Consider the following 21963-nt stretch of genomic DNA (forward strand, 5'->3'; position numbering starts at 1 on the left):
GCAAAGAGGATATGTGGTGCTCACGAGTGGGTCCTTCAGGTAGAAGGACCATCTCACACCAGCATCTCACACCAAGCGTTGCCTTCGTGGACTAGCTTGAGGTGAAACCCAGCCGAGGCCAAGCTAGGCCCAGGGTTTCGGTGCTGTTCAGCTGCCCCATGTTTGTTTCAGCTCGATAACGAATCGTCCATCACCGACACCATCTTCCAGTTCACCACCGAGGAGCTCGCCCTGCTGCCCCTGCGCGACCTGGCCGTGTTTCACGACGGCGACGCCTCACACCAGTTTGGGTTCACAGTCGGACCGGTTTGCTTCAGCTGAAACCGATGACGCCCAAGATGAAGCGGCCCTCTCGCTCCCCAACCCACCTGCTTTCCGGCCGGGGGTGGCCGCGGAGGGCGACGGAGCGGGGTGCTCCCAGCCCGCTCTTCGGCGCTGCCCTTCCTAGCTGTGCGACGCGTCTCTGTAGCTGCATTACTCCACGGACTACGCTTCCTTTTGAAGTAGAAGAATGCTGTTTACGAAAGTTGTTTTTTTCTATAAATTATGTATATATATATGTATATGTATATGAAAAGGTGCTAATTTAACAACAGCCCAGGGAGGACCGTGTAATTACAACCACCAGGAACGGCTTGGGAAAGAGGAAAAGGGAGCAGAGGGAGCAGGTTGGGGCAGGGGAGGACAAAAGGGGCTTCGCTTTGTAAACTTACCCAAACGTTCGGGTCCTCATTCGCACCAGATCAGGGCTCTCGAGGCTGCTCTTGCCCTGAGCGGGGCAGCCCCAGGCCGTGCTCCCGGCTGGGCATCCTTCCACCCTCGTCCCGGCGGCTGTAACCCTGAAAAGGGGCAGAATCTGCAAAACCCCGGAGTCCTAGCTCTCTTTCGGGTTTGCAGCTCAAGCAGGGGGTGGAAGGGGCTTTAGCGTCACAAGGGAAGCGTCCAGCGTTGCCATGTGCTGCGACAGGACCGTGGTCCTTCCCCGCAGGAGGCGCTTACGGGTTGCTGCGGTTGCACCCGGGGCCGACGCTGAGGCTCAGCAGCAAGGCCAGTGCCGCAGGGCAGAGGCAGCACGGAGCAGAGCTCGGCCGTGCCCTTCCCGGGGCCAGCGCTCACGGGGAGCAGCCTTGCGGAGGGGCGCGGGCCCTGGAGCACCTTAAGCTATGCTGAATTGCTTAACTGACTCGGTAAAGCTGAAGAACGAAAGAGGAGACTTTTAAGCTTCAAGGTCAAACCTTAAGAGCCACAAAAAAAAAAAAAAAAAAAGAAAAAGAAAAAAGACGATGTCGACATGAAGGCACAGACATGAAAGGAGAGCTGAGCACACCCCAGGGGAGCCAGGGCGAAGGCTGATGTTGTGTCTCTCTCCTTTTCAGGGCAAAAATTTATGCAAAAAGAAAAAAAGTACATTGTTCAGTTTTTGGCAACGTTTTCTTCTCCTCTTGTGAAGGAGGGAAACCACACACAAACTCTGCTCCCTCACCTCGTACTTTGGACATGCTGGCCAAAATCCAAAGGTGGTGATTAATTTGCCAAAAAGGTTATGTATCTATTTTTGGATATAAACTTCTGAGAAAAAAATTTTTTTTTAAGGAGAAATAGCACATTCGGGGATTTATCCAATTTTTTATCCTTTTTTTGTTTGTTTGTTTAAGCAACAAACATGCCTTATGTAACTAACTCCACTTCCAGCTTTCTTGCCATAAGAAAAAAATAGAGTTGCTACCAAAAGCGGCATTTCACCTGCCAGCCTTCCTCAGCAGGGAATTTAAAATGAATTTGCAAGTGCAGCATTGCAGCACCTTTACGGAGTGTGCATCTTTGCTGCTGGGAAAACCGAGGTGCGGGTTGCTACAGCAGCCTGGTGTGAGGCAGATGCAACACCCGCAAAGCCCCTGCTTGAGCTGGGAGGGACGCAGGTCCCCGAGCCGCCGCTCCAGCCACGGCACCCCTGCGTTTTGCAGGCTTAGAGCATTTGCAAGCCACCGCTATGGCAATACGCCAGGCAGGAATTTCCATAAGGAAACTCTTCCATTGAAGAGTGAGATGGGAAAAGCAGGGATAGGAATGTGTCTGGCAGCTTCTGGGGCTAAGCAGCAACCTTCTCATGAAGCCTGGGGAAGCCTCACTAAGGGGCTGGTGCTAGGGCGTGCAGGTGGGGGGGTGCATGTCCTCCAACCCCTTCCAGGACATCTGATAAGCTGCTGCCAGCAGCAGGCACTTTCCTCCTACCTGTAGGACTGTAGCCCACAACCTCGCCGAGCCTCAGAGCCAATTCTGCACAGCCCAGCCACTGCCTGCATCTTTCCCCAGCACCTCTTTTCCAAGGGATGCGTCTCCGCTGTCCTGTCCTGGTTTAAAGCACTAAACTCCTGAGAGCGGACGAGTGGAGAGGAGGGATGGCCGGAAAGGGGTGGCAGCTTGCTGGGGACAGGGGCGAGGCAGGGAGGAGAGGAGAGAGGCCGCAAAATGCCTGAGGTCTGATGCTCTTCTGCAACCACTCTGGGAGGCAAAAGCACTGCGCACAGCAACGCTCAGCCGGCCACGGTGACACGTGCGTGTGCACAGGCGCGGGCACGACACCGGCCAGTGCAGGCAGGCTGTGCACGGCGAGCGGGGTGTTTGCACAGCAAAGCAAAGCACACCGCGGGGAGGGGGCACAGCAGAAGAGGCGTGTGCCCAGCGAGGCATGTGCGGGCACAGCCGTGCAGGCGTGTGCACGCCAACGCATGCCTGTGCGCGGCACGCAGGCGCGGGCACCAGCCGTGCACGCGTGTGCGTGACACTGTGCGTGTGCCTGGAGCGCTGCCCCCGGCGCAGCCCGCCCGGGCCGCCCCCGCGGCCATCCCCGCCTCCCGGGCCGCCGCACTACAACTCCCGGGGCGCCCCGCGCCGCGCGTCACCGCGGCCGCCCGCGCCGAGCCGAGCCGAGCCGCGCCGGGACGGACGGGACGGGACGGGACAGGACGGGACCGCACCGAGCCGCGCCGCGCCGCGCCGGACCGAGTCGGGACGGGACGGGTCGGGTCGGGACTGCACCGCGCCGCGCCGCACCGCGCCGTCGCGATGCAGGTGAGGCTGCCGGGCCGAGCCGGGCCGGGGCCCGGGGCCGCTGCACCGCGAAGCGGCGAGAGGGAGGCAGTGGCGGAGGCTCCGGGGGCTCGGCCGCCCCGCGGGGCTGCGCGGGGTGTCCCCGGGCTGGGGACGGGGAGAGGGGCATCATCCCCCCCCCCCCCCGGCCACCGGGCTACCCGTCGCCTTGGGGTCCTCGGCCATCAGGTGCGCTAGGGAAAAAAAAAAAACAAAAACAAACAAAACCCACGAAGGCGAGGGCTGTAACCCGCGCCGGTTTGCTCTTACTCCGGGCAATTTTGGTAAACCGCGCTGTAACTTTTCACTAATGTTGCTGTAGCTTGCAGCTAGCATCGCTGTAACCTGTGGCAGGTCCCGGGGAGGGGTAGTGCGGGCGGGAGCTGCCGCGCTGCTTCTCCAGCTGGGGCTTAAAACGCTCCGGGAAGGGAACCGGAGCGAGGGAGGCTCATACTGCGCTGCCTCGCATCCGAAATTGGATTTCCTGGCTGCTCTTCGCCGCCAGCCCACGCTCCCTCTTTGGACTGATGTGACACCCGCGAGCTAATCGCGTTTCCTCCAGGTCCTGTTGAACCAGCCACCCCGAGCAAGATTTGCTTCTCTTAGCAGCTGGAGAGGGTTCGTTCCTAGCCCCTTCACCCGGATGGCCCTGCTCGGCCCCTGGCAAGGCCCTTCCTCCTCTCCTCTCCAGTGCCGGGGAGGGGAGGTGACAGCAAATCTGCTTAATTTCAATCACCCCCTTCCAACTTTGCTGCTTTACACCCCAATCTCTGTGCAAATGAGTGTTGTTTACAGGCTGCAGCGCCGTAATTCACTTTGCCTGTCAGCGCCGCGCGTCTTCCTGCGAGGAGCCTCTCTCCGGTTCCTGCTTGGCCCCGTGCTCTGCCTCCGCGGCGCGGCTAGGGTTGCGAGAGAGCCTGCAAGCAGAAGTGGCCCCGGTGAGCCGAACACGTGTTGTGTCGTTCATCTGCCCCTCGCAGCCTCGTGCTGCCGCGTTCCCACCCGGGTGGCTCCGCCGTCGCCTCCGCAGAGGCTGTTGTGGGCAGGGAGCTACGGCAGAAACTTGCTGCAGGAGCTCGATTCCCGTCACAGGCTTTAAATCATCACCTGAAAAAGTCTTGCTTCATTTAGTGAGCTCAGCCACAGGCTGGTGCTGGCTGCTACCGTGTCCCAGCTGCTCCCAGATCTGCTGGCACAGGCCCCTGCAGCTGCATCCCCGAAAAGTCCGGATGTGGCTTGCACCATGGGCCATGCTCAGCGCTGGGGGGACCGAGCCCCTCTGCGGCTCTGCCCCGGCAGCCTGGGCTCGCAGGAGCCTCGCTGGGCGTGGAGAACCAGAGCGGCTGGTCAGCCTCGCCGTGGGATGCCCTGGCCGGGTGCTGGGGCTGCACGTGAGCCAGCGTGTGGCTGGCTCTGCAGCTCTGCTCTGGTCGGACCAGCTCGAGATGCTCCAAGGAGACAGTGCTCTTCACGTGGTCGCAAAGAGTGACCCAGACTGTGGTGGATTAAGCCATTCAGTGGCTCCGTTGTGCAAGAGCAGGTGCAGCACAGGACGTTTTCCAGCAGCCTTATTTACATGTATAAATACATGCAACACGCCAAGGAGGCACCTAGATCGAGCCTTAGACAGCTGCATGCTGAATCAGTGCTGCGCAAGTGCCATTTGCAGGTTGGTGAGGACAGGACCCAGTCCTTCTGCCCTTGCTCTGTGGTCCTACCTTTCAGAGTTTCACCCTGGCAGCTTAGCTCACCTCTTGCAAAAGGGGATATTTTTTACGACTGAGCCCTCTTGACCTTCACATGCCATATCTCGCACATCTGGATGCTGGCTGCAGTCAGCATGGCTGTTGTCCCCCTAAAAATCACATTATAGCGTCACTTTAGGGATGTGCTGCTGCATAACAGCAGAGCTTGCTAGACCAGGGTTAAGCCTTGCTCCCCCCATGGGAGAGGCAGGCACCGATTTCAGGGCAGCTCAGTCCCCATGGCCTTTGCCAAAGAGGCTTTGGGGGATGTTTCCCCAACGTACGGGCTGAATCAGCAGCTGTAAACTGCACAGGGCCAAGCCAGCTCCCCATCTACCTGATAGAGAGGAATGAGAGGTTGTTGACCCAAGGAGCATCGTTTTGGCCTCACAGTTGCGCTAAGTACCCAAAGGCCCAAGGCTGAACTGGCTTCGGGCTGCAGCAAGAGCTTCAGCAAATCCCTTCTGTTCCTGCTTCCCCAAAACAGCACTGCCTCCTCGTTGCACAGCGCTGGAGATCAATGGGTGAAGCATGCAAGGGAGAAGTACAATCTCATTTAAAGGCTAATTATCATAAATCTGTTGCCAAAGGAAGCTTAAAAGTTTGAGCCAATTGCACGTGCTAATATACTTTGGGTATATTTGTGTGGCCAGAGCGTGTAATTAGTGCCCATTTGCAGCATGAATACCTCTGTTTATTGGATGATATTTCTGGCTCCAGCAGGTCCCGTAGTCTCCCATGCAAGCGTGGCTCATCTGCTCGTGTCAGTAACTGCAGCTATATGCAAGAAGAGCCAGGTCTCTGTTGAGGGTAGTACCTCCTTCGAGATGACTAACTCAGACTAGGCCTGGCAGGGAAATTCCTCCTAAGAGGAGGGTAAGATCCTCTGCCACCACCTCTGTGTTTTAGCCAGGCATTAAGTATGGACCTGTGCTGAGTCCCCACTAGGATCTTTACATGGAGAGGCTTGCCAAATGGGAGGATAAAAACCTAGAACACGTTTTTGTGGCAAAGAAAATGAGAATTGGCAGTTGTGGCCTCGGCTGTGTAGGTAGTTTAGCTAGAGAAGAGCCAAGGGCTAATACTTTCACCTCCTATTTCAGCACAGTAAATCTCTTTTCAGCTTCAAATGCACTGTAAAATGGTTCAAAACAGAGTTTAGTCACAGACCTAAAGCAAATATCACATGCATGTTCTTAACTTTCCCTTAAATGCCTGCTTTGGGTCATTTGGATATCTCCTTAGATCAGTTCCAAGAGAGAATCTAGTGGTGTCACTGTCCAAAGGGGATTTAATATCTTTGTAGGTCTTGAGCAGACCTCATATAAGACCGAACAACAGCAGCCTTATTTCTAGATTGGAGAGAAACACTGTTGGGACTGATACCCCCTCTGCCAGGGAGTTTTCCCTGGAAGGGGTACCCCTGTTCTGGTAAAATCAGGCAGTTACGTATTTGGCTTTGGATGAAGTAGCTTATCAAGGCAGTGCAACAAAAACTTGTGGAAGTAGAGGCAAGTACAGGGTTCCTCGAGTTCTGCGTTAACCACAAGCCAGTTTTGCTTTAGGCATCAGACATGATCCACCAACCTCTGTGTCTATCCCACCTACCTATCATTTCAGGCCTCCTGAAGTCCTAACACCATGTGCTGGTTAGTGAAGTCTTGGGTTCATGTCACCAGGGAGAATTCAGACTTTTTCTTGGTAGTCAGACGTATGCTGAAAGAACTGCTGGAGGTACAAATGATCTTGCTAGAAGTCAAAGTGTTACCATGCCCGGTTTGCATGCCTTTTGGCCAGCTCAAGTGGTTCAGCTGACCCACCTCTGTGGAGGAAGATATGTGCACATAGTAGCAGCACCAAAGTTCCTCATCTGATTTCAGAAACTGGACAAAAATTACGCAATTTGGCAAAACCCCAGCTTATCATCACCACCCCTGCTGGCTCTGTCATGTCCCCGTGCCTTATTCTGGCTGGTAGGGAAGAGCTTCATGACAGCTTTTTGTGTCCCATGTAATTGTGGCATGGCCTCGGGTTTTTCCCAGCCTCAGTTGTGGGCCTGGTACTCTCCTCTGCCTGCCTTTTCTTACACAGGAGAGCACCACCGTGGACACCCTTCCTATACCCAGTGACCCAAAAGGCAGCAGGGCTGCAGGCTCAGGACAGACAATCCAGCTGTGCTGAGCGGAGTGGGCTGGTTGCCACCTAAAAGCCTCCAACTGCTGTTCCCTCTTTGAGTAATTAAGATGATTAACCCTCCCAGTAATGTCCCACGTGGCAGGTAGGTTAGCCTGCAAATGCACGAGATGGGGCAGAAAATAAGCAACATCCAGGTTTCATGCCTGCGCCAGCTTACTTACAAAGCCTGAGCGTTACCTGCAGCCTCTTCCTGCCCCAAGGCTCTCTTGGACTGGATTGACACTTAAAAAAGCTTTAGTGCTGATGAGTGCCAAGGGCATCGTCTTCCACATTCCCCATGCGCAGCTCATTACGGTGACCTGTCTAGGCCTGGCTGTTTGCAGGGGGGAAGCGGCTGCTGCAGAGCTGCTGTTTTCCAACACCCGCGGAGAGCCCAGTGAGCTCCCTAACGCTCACCTCCGTGCCCCCTGTGCGAGGCAGCATCGCAGCCTCAGTTGCTCACCGAGACCACGCGCAGCTCAAAGCCGAGCAGCACTGGAATTTGCCCCTTTGAAGTTCTCAGCTCAAAGAAGCAAACCTCATTTAAAAGAAGAAAAAAAAAGAAACCTTGCACTATGAGATTCAACAGAAGTTGCACATTCTTCATGTGGTTTGTGAGCATGAAAAGGCTGGTCCCTGGGTGGGATTGCCAGAGCTGCAGAAGGGGGGCAGACAGTGGCAGTGGAGCTTGATAGTGTTGCTTGGCCATTTGCTTCTCGTGTTGGGCACCACCTTCATCACCTGGCTCACACGTGGGCAGTTTTTGGTTTACAGTTTTAACCACGTGGTTATGGGGCCTCCTCACACCAGGTAGCCACATGCTGGGCTTCAAAAGCAGCTTTGTACCACAGCCTCTCCTGGTGGAGATAGCCAGGGTTAGGGCCAGATTGACACGGATCAATAGAGGTTCCCAAATCCTAGGCTTTATGCCGGAGACAAGGAAAATGTTGCTCTGAGTTTTTCCATCTTTCACCATGAGTCAGTTACATGCTATGAGAGGTGCCGGTCTCAGCCCAATGTGTAGTGGCTGGGCAGCTGTAGGAGTTGGTACAGCAGCCTTTGGAGAACAGCAGGGTGGTAATTGCATCACCAAGCTGAAGATCTAGGAGACTCAGGCATGTGTCCTCATTTTCCCCAGGCTCACTTAGCAGCTCTGCTCCCCTTGTGCAGAGCCCAGGGTGGTGACACACCGAATGGAGCGGAAACAGTTGCTGACGAGGAAATCCAGATACAGCCCAGCCCCTGCTTGGCCTTCAGGCGCCTTTCCTGTCCAGGAACAAAACACCCAGAAAGGCTGCTGCACCACATCTGCTGCTTGGTGTGCTTGCAGTGCATGTCCAGAGCGGGAGCTCAGCAGTGCCGGAGGAGGGGGACGCTGCTCCTCTGTCACTCTGAGCCTCATTCCTAGTATTCCCCTTTCTCCACATCTCTTTCAGATGACCTTCTTCTTCTCGGATAAGGTGGTGCTGCTCTTTGACTTCTGGAGCGTCCATAGCCCCGGAGGTAGGCCACGAGCCCCAACGCAGCGGGGTGAACGAGCTCTCCCCATGCCGTCACAAGCCCACAGCACCCAGCGAGGAGCTCTCCTCACCTGCCATCAGGGTCGTGGCAGGCGCTCCCCGGGGTGTTGGGGTGGCACCAGACATTGCTCAGAACTGCAGGTCCACTCCTGCAGAACCCCGAATGAACAAGAAAACCTCCTACCACAAAATGTATGCAATCCTTTTTTTTCTAATGAAATACAGATTCTCAACTGATACCAAACTATTCTTTTTGGAGAAAATAATGATGTTGATTAGCTTGTCTGCTCCTGGACCCAAATTAAGCTTTGAAACCAAGTCTCCCATTCACTCAGTGGCATAAGAGGTCTCAGCTTTCCATTTCTTTTTGTTGTTTTTTTAAAAACTTTTCTCCCAAAGTCATATTTTAACTCCCATGTTCCTGCTGAGTATATACACAGATACTTTGTTTGTTTTACAGAGCAGCTTGCTCCCCAAACGCATCTTAGAAATGGAGAGGGTGGTGGCTTGGATTTGGTTAAATACCCTAGTTTCCAACGCTACAAACATGCTGCCCATTGCTCCAGCCCAATTTCTGATCTCAGGAGTGCTCCAAGCACCTCCATTCCCTTCATCCTATCCAACGACTTGCCCAAGCAGTCAGTGCTAGATCCCTGCCCTCTGGCCCCTTTGCCCTGCAGCGCTGCATGGGAAGGTCCTATCATACCATGGGTTTTGAAGGACCAAGCTACTGGAACAACCTCGCTCTGTTGCATCCCCTCAAATGCACCTTCCAGCCTCCGTCTGGTGGGAGATGGGCAGCCAAGGAGGTTTCTTCTTACAGGGATGGTGCTCTCCGTGCTCGTCATCCTGTTGCTTTCCGTGCTTTATGAAACTGTGAAGATCGGCAAGGCCAAGGTGCTGCACCGGGCAATGCTGGCCATCCCGCGCAGCCTCAGCCAGGAGTCCTTGGCAGAGCAGGATGAAGGGGCCGTTGACACCAGCGGCAGGCAGCATGGCACCACGCATGGAAGGTAACGTACACCCAGGAGCTGGCTTTCACCTTGCTAGCGGTCCTGTGGGCAGGGGCCAAAGGGTTTATCGGGGCGGGGGGAGCCGCCACACTGAATTGGAGATGGGGTGTAGAGCCTGTGGGCGAGCGTAATAGTAAAAAAAAAAATGCTGTGAACAGGCATTTGTGGAATAACGTGCTCCCAAGAAGGAAGCATCTTTATAGCTTCAGCACCTTGTCCTGGAGGAGTATCCCAGCTCTTCCAGACAGTAATACAGCAGAAGGTGCTCTAGGAATTTTTCTGGTGTATTAAATGCTCCCAGCCCCTCTAGCCACCGTGGGCACAGTGGGAAGGACAGGAGCGCCGTGACCGCCTGCACGGGGACAAGCACTGCTGCAGCAGCGCGTTGGCGCAGGCACACCAAGCAAGGCTGGCCCAGGAGTCTCCCTTGCAGCATGAGCTGCTTGAGTCAAGGCCTGGCATTTTCATTTTGTATTTAATCCCAGAGAGTGCTTGAGGCTCCTCTTAATACCAGCTTGTTAATAACATGCTGCTTATTAATTCAGCCCTTAGAAGTCGGTTTCTGTTTGCACTGCCGTTCGCGCCTTGCAGGTTGGTTCCTGGGCTCTGATCCTTCTCTGCACGCTGAAGAGAAGGGATTGCGTCGGGGACTGCATCATCCCCTTGCTAATGTGGCTTTGCTTCCTCCCCAAACAGGTGGTTTCTGTACCACGTCAGCCAGACGCTGCTCCACGTGATACAGGTGGTAGTGGGTTACATGGTGATGCTGGCCGTTATGTCCTACAACGCCTGGATCTTCCTCGGGGTGATCATGGGCTCTGCACTTGGTTACTTCGTGGTGTTCCCACTGCTCAACGTGGGCTAGATGGGCTGGGAACCATCCCCCTGCCACCGCTGTGGGGAGGCAGCCCTTTTCCTGGGAACGTGGCTGAAAATGCTGGAGGATGTGCCCAAGGCCTCCACCACTGCAACTGAGATGAGGTCAAGAGGAAATGTGACGTCTTATCTTCTACTTTTCTTAAATAGCTGCTGTCACTTCTGCTGGGTCTGTCCTTGTCCCCTTGCTGTGCAGAACAGCAGCCGAAGGACCTCCTGCTGTGACCCTTGCTGACGGCAGGACTGAGGTGGGGAAGAAGGCTCAGGGGGAGAAAAATCCCAACTGAACTGCCTGCTACTGCTCTGCTGCACTGCCACACTCCCTCCCCACCAACCATGCTGTCCTTGGCCACGTGGCCATCCCCATCTTGGAGACCTTTAGTCATGGGACAGAGGGACCCACCGCAGCTCAGGGTGCAAGTTGAGTGGGTAGCGAGTCCGGCTGGGGGATTGACTGGCTCTTAGATGCTCAGTTTGTCTTTATAAGATGCTCAGGGAAGGAGAAGCTTTGGGGAGGGGCAGGAGAGGGGTTATGGCGTGCAGACATTGGCGTGCGCAGAGCAGATCTCCCACCAGCCCCTTCACACTGTGCCTTTTGGGGTCCCGGAGAACAAGCCATGCGCAAGCATGCCCAGATGCACATTGCACTGTGGGCAGAGATGTGGGTGGACTCCGACTCACCTCTGCACCTCATTTTTAGCACCTCAGGGCCAATGTAGCTGAAGATGAGCTGCTGTCGCTGGGGTCTGCCTCTGCACTGACGCATTCAGCGCGGCAATGCCGATGCAACAGATATTGCTGCTGGGTGCCTCTTGCTTCTTTCTAGAGATGCCCATTTTAATAAAAGCACTTCAACACTTTGGTTTGTGTTCGTGTTGTGTGGATGTCACCTCCAGAGGTGCTCTAGGGATGCCTCAGAGACGTGACACAGCACCCAGGCGATGCTGTCCCCAGCCACATTTCCCCCCCCCCCACCCCGTGAGGGTCCTCTACTGCATAACCCTGCACCTGAGTAGGGTTGGAGGAGCTGTCCTCTCCCCAGCAGGTCCCATCACCAGAGTTCCCATAGGTGCTGCCTTGCATAAAGGGCAACCATCCCACCATAGCACAGCACAGGGGGGCTTGTGGCACGCTTTGGGACTCTGCATAAAACAGCTCCATTCGCCCTTGGATGGGTCTTGCATGAACCCTGGAGCTGCAGAAACTGCCCCCGATGCTAGCCCCAATTCTGCACCTCCATCTCACAGCCCAGTGCTGGGAGTGAGCTGTTTGGGAACAAGCAGAGTCTCCTCTAACTTTAAATAAAGCTTTTTTTTTCCTTTTTATTAATTATTATAAGCATATTTTAAACATTTGTATAACATTCTTAATAAAATATCTTGGAAGAGACAGGGTTTTTTTAAGTTCCCAAAGCAAGGCACTTTGGCGGGGCCTCCCCAAGTGGTTTAGACTGGGCGTCCCCCATTCAAAGACAGAAACAACAGCACTTAAAAAAATACACGCAGAAGTCGAGATTATCTGCAGCAGGGGGAAGAGCCGGGCTCCTGGTCCTACACTGTGCACACAACTGTGGTCTCAGCAGCCCACTCGCGAGTCTTGCCAAGTCCTATCAACCACCTCGCACATGCTTTAAGCATAGCTACATGGAGTTTGTGTCCAAGTACCCTCTCAGCTTCCCCAACTTGTGAACCTTGCCCTTGGCAGTGGACCCGGGGCGAGCTGCTCTGGGAGCAGAGCTGTTCCCTGCAGTGCCCCACCTGCAGCTGGAGACTGGCCTGATGGCCCTTGCCTTTTTTCTCTCTGTGGTTGGAGGACACTTCATTTGCATGAGGTCCCCAAAGGGCAGAGTGCAGCACAAGGAGCTTTGCCTGCGCAGGGAGGTCACTGGCTCATCTTATAAAAACTACCGTCTGGCTCTGCTCAGGCTCCCCAAAGCCTGTGGAGCACCAAAGCTGGCTGCCTCCTAAATGTTTCCCCTAAACAAATCTCTGATAAGGGCATCATGTATTTGCCAAAACCTGCAAGACACAGACAGCCCAGGAAAAATTCAGGGAGCTCCGCTGGACGAGACCACGATACCATCCATGGAAAGGCTGCATATCCCAGCCAAGCAGCGCATGGAGAGACCAGACCTGGGGCCACCCACAGCAGCTCAGTCTTCCAGGCAAGGCTGGAAAAGTGACACCTTCCTCCACAAAAAAGCTTTCATGTTAGCCTTCAGTGGCTGCTAGAAAACCCTAGGCGTAGGCCTCAGGGCAAGCTGGAGGGCACAGCCCTGCTCCTGGGAAAGAGCAGCTTCGGGGCAGGGGGCTTTGTGCCCACCAGCTGCTGCACACCGTGGCCCGGCCACCTCTGGCGACACTCCTAGAGTGGCAATTAAAGCTTGTAAGCATTGCTGTTTAACCAGTCATACTCCTCCCTCTGGCCCAAACCTCCTGGCCTCCTCTGTGCTCCTGCGAGACCTTTCGTCTCCCCTGATCACGCTCTGCAAAGCCTCGCACTCCTCTACCAGCCTCTGCAGACCCCTCTGCCAGGCTCTTCATCTACCTCCTGCAGCCCTCTCCCCCATCAGCACTATTTAGGGGAGAAGGAAGCTGTCCATGAAATGCCCTCCCTTGGGCACGCGTGCTTCAGTGCTCCCCAGCTAGCTGGCGCCAGGAGCATTCCCGCCAGGCTGCCGGTGCAGGGAGACTCCCAGGAAAAACCTCATGGGCTTGGGCAGGAGAAGAGCCAAAGGTGAGCTCCTGCCCATCCTGAGGCGAGGGACAGGTCTGGCCTGGCCAGGGCCCGGCGTGTCAAGCAGACCGCGCGGCTGGCCATGGCGAGACACTGCATGCCCAGGCAGCACCCTGCAAAGCCAGCCCAGCCCCAGACTCCCATCCTGCTGTCAAAGTGGGTCTCACTCCCACGTCCCGGCAGCCCCCAGCACCGGGGCTCAGTCAAGGGGTGCAGCTAAAGCATCTCTGCAGTAGAAAAGAAGAAAACAACACAGAAGAAGGATAGAGCAGAGTGCAGAGGATGCCCCACATTGATCTGAGGGCCTCTGAGGAGAACCCCCTAGCCTGACCCAGTGAGACCACTTGGTTCTGGTCAGCCACACACAGCAGCGGAGACTCCCTTCCCAGTTAGGCAGTAATGTCTTGGTGTTTCCCATCCCCTCCCTCTCCCAGAGCCCTGGGCTCCAACCCCGAGAACGCAGCAGGTCCTAGCGCTGTGACCGGACCAGCCTACAAGCATCCCCACCCTCCCCCCAAACTCCCAGTGTCACCGAGGCCAGTCCACCCTTGGCGCCCCGGGACGTGCCCACGCGGAGGCAGCCAGGCTAGAACTCAGTCTGCACCGCCTCGCCGCTCTCCGTCGTGCCCACGCTGCCCGCGGCGGCCGGCTCGGTTGGCTCCGGGCTGCACTCGCTGCCTGGTGTTGACACCACCTCTCCTGTCTCCTTGTCGCTGGGTTTGTGGCTGTCTGCATTGGCCTGCTGCTCGGCTGCTGAGGGAGCGGGCTCGGTGAGGGCCGTGGGCACTGCCGGTGCCGCACGGCGCATCCCTGTTCCCACGCTGGCCAGGCTCTGGGGAGGTGCATCGCAAGTGGCAGAGCTTTCTGTGGAGGTGGCCTCCTTGGACTCTTCCACTGCCGGCTCCTTGGAGGTACTGCTCTCCTGGGTGATGATGGTACCGTTCGTCAGCCGTTCCTCTGCCTCAGTACCAGCAGGGCCTGCGGGTTCCTTGAGAACCTCCTCCTCCAGCATTTCCCGGATCTCCTTCACACTGCCAGGGGAGCCTGATGTTGCCTGAGGGTCCGACTCCTCTGGCTCGTGCTCCTCCTGGGAGGTCTGGTGCATCAGCGCCTCGGTGCCTGACTCATAAGGCAGAGCCCCCTCATCATCTTGGATGACCGACACCACTTGTTTCGCCCTGCGGCGCTTGTCGGCAGCCGGTTCGGTGTCGGACTGGCTGCTGTACTCCTCTCCCCAGTCGATGGGGATGCCCTCACCCAGCAAGTGGAGGTTGGGATCGCTGTTGTGCATCACCATGCTGTCACGGTATAGGTTGTGCTTCCTCTGCACGGCCGCCTCTTTCACAGCTGGGACAGCACAGAGAGAGGCATCAGATGATCTGCCTACACAGGGCAGTGCTTGAGGGGCCCCTGGGCAGCCCACAGATGTGGCAGGGTCCCTCCTGGCCTTCTTAGCGTGTAGAGTGAGCATGTAGGTACCCGAGGCTGAGTGCTGCCTCTGTGCCTGGCTTGCAGCCACGGCCAGCTGCAGTCGCTGCAGAGATTTGGGAGCACGCCCCGCCTCTAATGAAGAGCTCATGAAATGCCCACGGGCGACAAACAGGGCACAGAGCAGCTGACAGAGGGAAATGCAGTTGTACAAGATGCGGGAAGACAGAGGCAGGCTGCCCCAAGTGCCTTGGCATGGGGAAGTGGATGGGGCTTGGCAGATGGCCCCAGGCAGGGTAGGAGAAGACAGAGTGAATGTTTCCACCAGGCCTGGATGGGGGCAGTGTGGGGAGAAGGCCATTACAGTAGAATGGATATGAGCTGGATGGACTGCCTGGATGGAAGAGAGAGGACCTCATCCCACACTTCCTCCCCTTCCAAGACAGTGCAGAGCTGACCAGGGTCCAGGCTTCCCTACCACCCTGGAACTGCAGGGCCCTACCGCCTACCTTGCATGATGTCTTTCATGACGGACTGCAGCACAACCTCCTCGTAAGTATTTTCCACAAGGATAAAGCTGGCAAAGTCCTCAAAGATCAGCTCTTGGAACTTGGCTAACTCCTGCCGCAGAAAAGAGGTGAATCAGAGTTTGCCTGCCCAGCAGATCCAGTGACATCTGCCTTGGAGCCTGTCCATGATGCTGGGCTCTAACCCGCCGGGGCTGGGGAATACCACCCTCCCAGTGGGCATGGCCACAGCCTTTCAACTACCCCAAAGAACAACAACAGGCAGCAAATCTGGGTTTGCTGAGTGCAAGGTGGAGGTGCTCGGAAATGCACCATCAAGGCTTTCCAATTACTTGATTATATAATCTTTCATGTTAAACTAAAGCTGCTTTCCCACCTCTGACCAACTCAAGTCCAGTTAGATCAAGAAGGAGGAAGAGATCAGGCCCATCCTTGGAGAGAGGGGGATGCTCAGCTCTGGTCGTGTCCCCCCCCCCTCCAAGCAGGGTCCTTCCATCCCCTCTTTGGCTCTTACCCCCTTGCAGGTTGGTGCCAGCTTTTTCAGCAGGAAGGGGATGGTGATCTGGAGCAGGGCTTCCCTGAAGAACTTCTTCCGCACAGTGCTGCTGTCATAGTCATATTTCTGCAGGGTGAGCAAGAGGGCAGGGTCAAGTTAATGCCACGGGGAACAACACTGGCAGAGGCAGTTTGTGGCTCTCACCCACTGCCATGCCGCCTCCAGGCTGCACGTTAGCAGTTCCAGCTGCACCTACACATTTAGGATCCAGGGCCAGCGACAAGGCCCCGATGGAGGAGCCGCAACCACAAAACCCTGGATTTTTGGCCCCCAACCCATTCTCACAGGTGTGTGTGGTTCCTCTGCCTCTTGTCCTCCCATTCCTCATCTGTCTAGTACACAGGGACATCTGAGCCAGGCAGCACCCAGCTCCTTCATTTCTTCTCTCCAGAAGCATTTGGGCCTGTGTCAGTATGGAGTGGCTTTTATGTTGACATATACATGTGGTCAGAGGGAATCAAAGGCATCTGGTTCCTCCTCAAGGTTTTTCCTATCCACCTGCCCTTAATCTCAGCAAAATACGTAACAGTCTCAATGTACAGAACTATTTTCTCTGAAAACCTGTGTTATAATCAGAAATGTGACTCCTGATCTCTTTCTCAGGCTCCCAGCCCTCTGATGAATGCCACCTCTCAAGAAGGCACCCATACAGCACATGGACAACCCACAATCCACCACCATGCCACTTTTCTGCCTTCCTCACCTTGAGCACTCGCTCGAGGATGCGCTGGATTGACTTGCACAAGTCGTCTTTGCCCTGAAGCTTTCCCAGCTCCTGATGGAGGAGGGTCTCAAACGTGTGCACAGCATTGTCCATTTGCTATAACAAGAGGCACACCATCAGCACTGGAGAGAGACCCCAAAGGTGGCCAGCCATGGCAAGGGGGGGGGCCTCCTTTGGGGCACCATGATGCCAAGACAAGCCTTTACACTGGCAAGGCCAACAACATCTTCTTGCAGCATCTGTACCCTCCATCTTGAGGACCATGTGAAGAACCAAGAGTACTGGGGCTGGACATCAGCCTGGGGGGACTTGGCTCAGCCACTTTCAGCAAGTGGCTGGTACACTGATACCAGCCTGCTCATCTGTGTCTCCCAGCACCACGTGCATCCTTGGGGGATGCTGGGTGCACCCACCACTCCTGGGCCCCCAGATCTGCCCCAGCAGCAGTCCTGGCCCCTTACCCTTCTGCTGCCTTGACCCACCCAAAAGTGCTGATGTGGAGGAGAAAGGGTACCCAAAGCTGGTTCACATCCCCTCTCTGGACCCTGGTCTAGGTGTAGCTGGGCCTGGCCTTGTAGTTGGGCTATCAGCCTTGCTGGTGCCTGTGGGCTCAGAGGCAGGTCAAACGGGTCAGCGGTGCTAGACACGTTTCTTTACTCAAAGGTAGGCACCTTTGAGTACAGACCTTGCCACACTGCAAGGGTCGCCCACACTGTTGTACATCCCTGGGCTCTCTCCTTGCATGTGATAGACTCCCCTGTGTGGCTCGGGCTCCCTTGCTTGTGCTCCACACCAAGGGGGACAGCCAGATCTGCCACATGTCAAGCAGGGCAGCTGCGTGTTAATGGCATGAAGGGCTTTCAGATGGATATAAATCTCTGCCTAGGCAACTAGAGTTTGACCAGCCTGGTCTCCACATATATGGCTCACCCATGTGCCTCCCCTCATGACTTCTCCAACCCTCTGCTCTCAATCCCTAGGAAGACACAAGAGGACAATATAAGGGAGGACCACAGCTGATCACCAGGTGAAGCAGTTGTCCCCATCCTACCTGTCTCATGTGGATCTGGGCTCTTTGCTTGAAGACAGATGTGCTGGAGACATCAAACCGTTGCTGAAGACCCTCCAGTTTCAGCTGATCCATCTTCTCATAGCATGACTGCATCTTGACAGGGTGGAAGGCCAGGTGCGAAAGCTTCTCCATGTACTGGGGATAGAACAAGAGCTCAGCAAGCAGGACAACCTCTTTGCATGCTGGGGGCCATCCCCTACATCAGGCACAGCAGCCTGGACTGCCACGGGTTAAGCCCATGTCTTCAGCAAGCTGGGGTCCTGAACCTATTTGCTGCCAGTAAAGACAGTGCAGCCACTCTGGGCTCCTCCGCCAAAGCTGTAGGTGGACACTGGTGGTGCACGGAGGTCCTCTGGGACTAACAATAAAGCAGAGAAAGGAGTGGAGGTTTCTCTGCTTATGGCTCAAAGGGGCGACTGTACCCTCCCCCCCCACCTTCTGTGCTTGAGCCCCATGACAGAAGGGCTGGGTCTTGCTGCATGACTTGGCAACACTGTTCCCACCTTCTAGGAACACTTCCCACATTTGCCAGAACTGCCAGGGGTTTGTGGGCTTCACCCCTATAGAGAACTGTTTTTTCTCTGTCTTGGGTCCTACAGACCATCTCACAGAACAGTCCTTACTGGGCATGGCAGCAGGGCTACCCCTCCACTCCTGAGCCTTGTCCTGCCAGCCAGTCAGAAACCTCCCCAGGCCTCACCTCTACCAGCTTCTCCAGGCCTCCCTCGTTGACGATGTTCATGTTCATGTCCGTGACCTCCTTGAAGAACACCTCCCGCACCTCAGCAAAGCCCTGGCTTGTGGGGGTCATCAGAGCCTCCAGGATGGAGGAGATGTAGGGCTGGACATGGTTACGGACACAGATCTCTGCTTTGGGGAGGACGAATGCTGTGCAGAGAACAGGAGTAAGAATGGTAAGTAAGTGTCTTCCTCTGCCCTTTCAGCCCTCAGACACTCCAGGCCATAATCAACCTAGAGTATGAGATCTGTCCCTTCTCCCCAAATCCTTCTAGAAGAGGATCAATCTGTGCCTCTCCCAGATTTACATGGAAACTCAGGGTGTTCCTGCAGATGCCCTTCTAGTCCATGCTAAATCTGTTCCTCCCCCACTGCTCTAGTTTGGGGTCTCTGCCCACCTTCTCTATTAGCTTCTGGGTCCCTGCTCTTCCTGCAGCTCAGAAACGCAAACCTTGTGCATGCATCTTGGCCACTCCAGCTCCTTGCTTCTCCTCCTGAGGCTCTGCTGTACTGCCTGATCCCACTTGCTATCCTAACAGGAGCCATGCTCCATCCCAGAAACACCTGCCTATTGGTAATGTAGTATTCACATCATACTGGTAACTGTTTGCATACATATATATATACAGTCCATCCGTGCCTGCCACAGCCTGGAAGAGTTTGGAGGGCCCTCATCCTCTAGGGCTGTACCTCGGATCTTGCTGGCCAAGTGCTCCTTTGAAGTGATGATCTGGTCCATGTCTGTACGGATGGTGCTCTCGATCTGGGGACGTTCCAGTTCACATTTGGTCACAACAGCATCATACTGGGCCTTTGTCTGGTCATAGACCATTCTGTAGACAGCATCCGAGATCTAGAGAGAGAGAGAGAGAGAGAGAGACTGTCAGCATGCCATCTCCTGCATCCTGCTGCAGCCCAGTGACCACTAGCTTCCCTATACACAGTGAGATGCAGTGAGGGAACACACAGAACCATTACCATTCCCCTGACCAGATCCATCTTTGCAGTCTGGCAGGAGGTCTTCCAGGTCAGGGATTCCCAAGCCAGGCAAGATGAACCTTCAAGGATGCATAAAACACTTCAAAGAGCTACCTGACCAGCACAGAGCTGGGCACTGTCACCATCTGCAGAAAAGGGCTGCAAACCTGCCCTGCCTCCAGCAGAGAAAGGTCGCAGGATGCTCCAAGTCTGGGTAGGAGATAATGGCTGGCCTTGTTTGAAAGCTGTGGATTGAATTCAGCCTGCAAGACCCCAAACATTCAGTAATTCTGTGCGGTCTTGTCCAAATCCTGCCCTGAACCCAGCCAGAAGTGTGGGGGCTGCTACTACTGCATGTGGTGGTTCTGGTCCAGCCTTGAGCCCAGAGACGCACTCCCCAGAGCCCCCACAGTACCTACAGGTATGGGGACATCACAGCCATGGGTACTGAGGGAACACTCCCAGAGAGGATGCATCCCTGCTGGTATACACTGCTGCTCTTGCAGAGTATCACCCATCTCCACTCAGGCATCAGGCACACGAGTTTGCAGTTAGATGCCAGCCAAACCCCCCAGATAAAGAGGTCCCAGAGCCTCCTCGCACTCGTCACCGACTGCAGTGGCTCGCTGAAGCTTCACGTGAGCTTGCAGTCAAACTCTGGGATTTTAGGGCTGGCAGGAGGCAGACCTGTTCCTCCCCTCCATCTCTCAGGCTCCCAAGTTTTCCAGTATTAATCCAGAGTTGTGCTGTTAAGGCCAAAGCTACTAAAAGGGCAGCATTCGTGTATTTTAGGCTGCTTCAATGGAACTTTGTCATGAGCCTTGCAGAAATTTTCTATTGGCTTTAGGCTTTGAATAGGTAATTTTGCAGAGCATTTGTTCTTTCGCAAGGTTTAGGGGCTGGATTTAGCCTGCGCTGCTCTAAAAATGGCTTGCTAAATATAGCCGGGACAGGCCGCATTGCTGGCTTTGCCCGGGGTGTGTGTTTTCTAGCGCTCGCATCCCTCGCCCAGGGGACTTGCTGGCACCGCAGACGTGCGCGGCAGAGCTGGCGTGCGAAGAGGAGAGGGAGGTGGTGCTGGAAATGGCTGTTTACACTGCCACAGCAGGGAGCTTTTAAAACCCAGCAGCAAAGAATAAGGGCTGCTTCTTTAGCCGGGGCCGGAGAGGGGGCGAAGCAGGGTGTGACGCTGAGTCAGCGGGCAGCAGGAAACCCGGCAGGCTCCGAGCCCCGGCGGGCAGAGCAGAAAGGCGTGCTCACCACGGCATCCCGAGAGCGCAGCCGGCCACGGGAAGGAAATCCCATCTCCCGGCCAGGCTGCACCCCCGAGGAAGCACGGACGTCCCCGCGTATCCCGGGGCACGGCTGTGCTCCGAGCGGGCCCCGGATCGCCTCTGCTGTGGCAGCCACACTGCACGATCCCGCACCTGGATCCAGGTCCTCTGCCGCTCCTGCGCCTTGCCCTTTAGCCTCGGACCGATGGCGCTCTTCAGCTCCGGGACGAGCTCCTCCATCACCAGGTTACTCAGGATCTGCGAGGGCCAAGGCAGGGAGGTGTTAGTGATCCAGACCTGCCACCCATCGTCTTCCATCCCGGAAGCCACCTCCTGGCTTGCGACTGGTGCCAGACCGGAGGAGGAGATGGGCCCTCACCTGGGTCTCGTTGCCGCACAGCATGTCCCAGGTGCCATACTGCTCCTTTGACTGGCGGTACATGCGGACGGCATCCGTAAAGGCTGGGGCCTCCACTTTGGAGTCCTCGGAGATCCCTGGGGGAGGATGGGAGGGCAGCCACATGCCCAGTGGCACCAAAGTCAGCTGCTCACGGCATCTCCAACCCATGACAGCAAAGCGTTCCCCACTTCCCCCCAACCCTCACAGGAACCCAGTGCTGTCACCAGGGGCTGGGAGGACTCATGACCAAGCCCCTGACTCTGCCCAGGCAGGGTGAGCAGCAGAGCCCCACTTTCTCCTGCCCCAGTCCCACCAGCAGCTATGTCGGCTCACAGTTTATCTGGAGAAACATCACTCCAGAGCTGGATGCAGGACAGGAAAGCACCCAGGAGTGCAGGCTGGACTGGACCAGGGGGATCAGTGAGCCCCAATGGTGCAGCTGGACCAAGGGCTCAGCAGACTGAGGGCTCAGTGAGTCCCAGTGGTGCATCAGGACTTGGGGACTCAGTGAGCCCTGACAGCATGGTGGGACCAGGGACTCTGCAAGCCCCGCTGGTGCATTGGGACCTGGGAGCTCAGCAAGCCCTGCTGGCGTGGTGGCACAGAGCTGCTTGGAGCAGGCTGGAGGAAGGGAGAGCTACGGGAAGTGGTGCAGTTTGGGAGGAAGAGGAAAGCGGTTGAAAGGAGTTGGGGATGAGTCACGGCCAGCGCAGGGTTCCTGGAGCCAGCCCCGCGGGGAGGCGTATTGTGCTCCAGCCGGTTTCACTCCCACCGAGATTTCATTGCCATGATTCACCGCAGTACGGCTCATGGCTCAGCCCACGGGGACTGGGCATCCTCCCCCCATCTCCCCCAAAAGGCCACAGCCCCATCAGCAGGATAAAGCCCAAGAGAAAGCAGGAGGAGGGGACAACATGCTGGGGACCCACCATGATACCTGGAGACCAAAGAGATGAGGAGGAGGAGGAGGAAGAGATGGGGCCAACCTTTCCTGAGCTACTTCACCACGTGACAACTCAAGCTGAGTGACAACAGGGTGGCAGACAGGACAGCCTGGCTCAGCAGAGCCCGTTATTAAACGCCCCACGCACACCGCCGCCTCGCCGGCAGT

The 21963-nt window shown here is 55.9% G+C and overlaps 3 protein-coding genes across 3 annotated transcripts in view; 2 read left to right on the forward strand and 1 right to left on the reverse strand.

Annotated features, from left to right (window-relative positions):
* The window catches only part of LOC134148809 (collagen alpha-1(I) chain-like), a 114983-nt gene extending 114406 nt beyond the window's left edge, over positions 1-577 (forward strand). The window contains exon 68 of the mRNA XM_062591304.1: positions 172-577. Coding sequence (XP_062447288.1) covers positions 172-321 — 150 coding nt within the window. The 3' untranslated portion in view covers positions 322-577. The remainder of the gene's footprint in view (positions 1-171) is intronic.
* Positions 578-2915: 2338 nt separating this feature from the next.
* On the forward strand, positions 2916-11281 carry SLC31A2 (solute carrier family 31 member 2). The gene is made up of 4 exons (XM_062590879.1): positions 2916-3072; positions 8447-8513; positions 9354-9543; positions 10240-11281. Exons 1-4 carry the CDS (start codon positions 3067-3069, stop codon positions 10406-10408), a joined length of 432 nt encoding a protein of 143 aa, XP_062446863.1. The 5' UTR covers positions 2916-3066; the 3' UTR covers positions 10409-11281.
* A 430-nt stretch (positions 11282-11711) lies between these two features.
* Positions 11712-21963, reverse strand: part of NIBAN2 (niban apoptosis regulator 2) — a 47000-nt gene continuing 36748 nt past the window's right edge. The window contains exons 6-14 of the mRNA XM_062590745.1: positions 20832-20947; positions 20606-20710; positions 18891-19053; positions 18163-18350; positions 17442-17597; positions 16370-16486; positions 15625-15732; positions 15093-15204; positions 11712-14502 (exon numbers count right to left, since the gene is read on the reverse strand). Of these exons, the coding sequence (XP_062446729.1) occupies positions 13742-14502; positions 15093-15204; positions 15625-15732; positions 16370-16486; positions 17442-17597; positions 18163-18350; positions 18891-19053; positions 20606-20710; positions 20832-20947 (1826 nt within the window). The 3' untranslated portion in view covers positions 11712-13741. The remainder of the gene's footprint in view (positions 14503-15092; positions 15205-15624; positions 15733-16369; positions 16487-17441; positions 17598-18162; positions 18351-18890; positions 19054-20605; positions 20711-20831; positions 20948-21963) is intronic.

Source organism: Rhea pennata, chromosome 18, assembly GCF_028389875.1.
Source record: "Rhea pennata isolate bPtePen1 chromosome 18, bPtePen1.pri, whole genome shotgun sequence".
NCBI lineage: Eukaryota > Metazoa > Chordata > Aves > Rheiformes > Rheidae > Rhea > Rhea pennata.

Excerpts from the sequence above, each read along its gene's own strand:
- SLC31A2 (XM_062590879.1), top strand. Across the intron at positions 8,514-9,353 it reads GAGCGTCCATAGCCCCGGAG|GGATGGTGCTCTCCGTGCTC; the intron begins GTAGGCCACGAG and ends TTCTTCTTACAG. Across the intron at positions 9,544-10,239 it reads CATGGCACCACGCATGGAAG|GTGGTTTCTGTACCACGTCA; the intron begins GTAACGTACACC and ends CTCCCCAAACAG.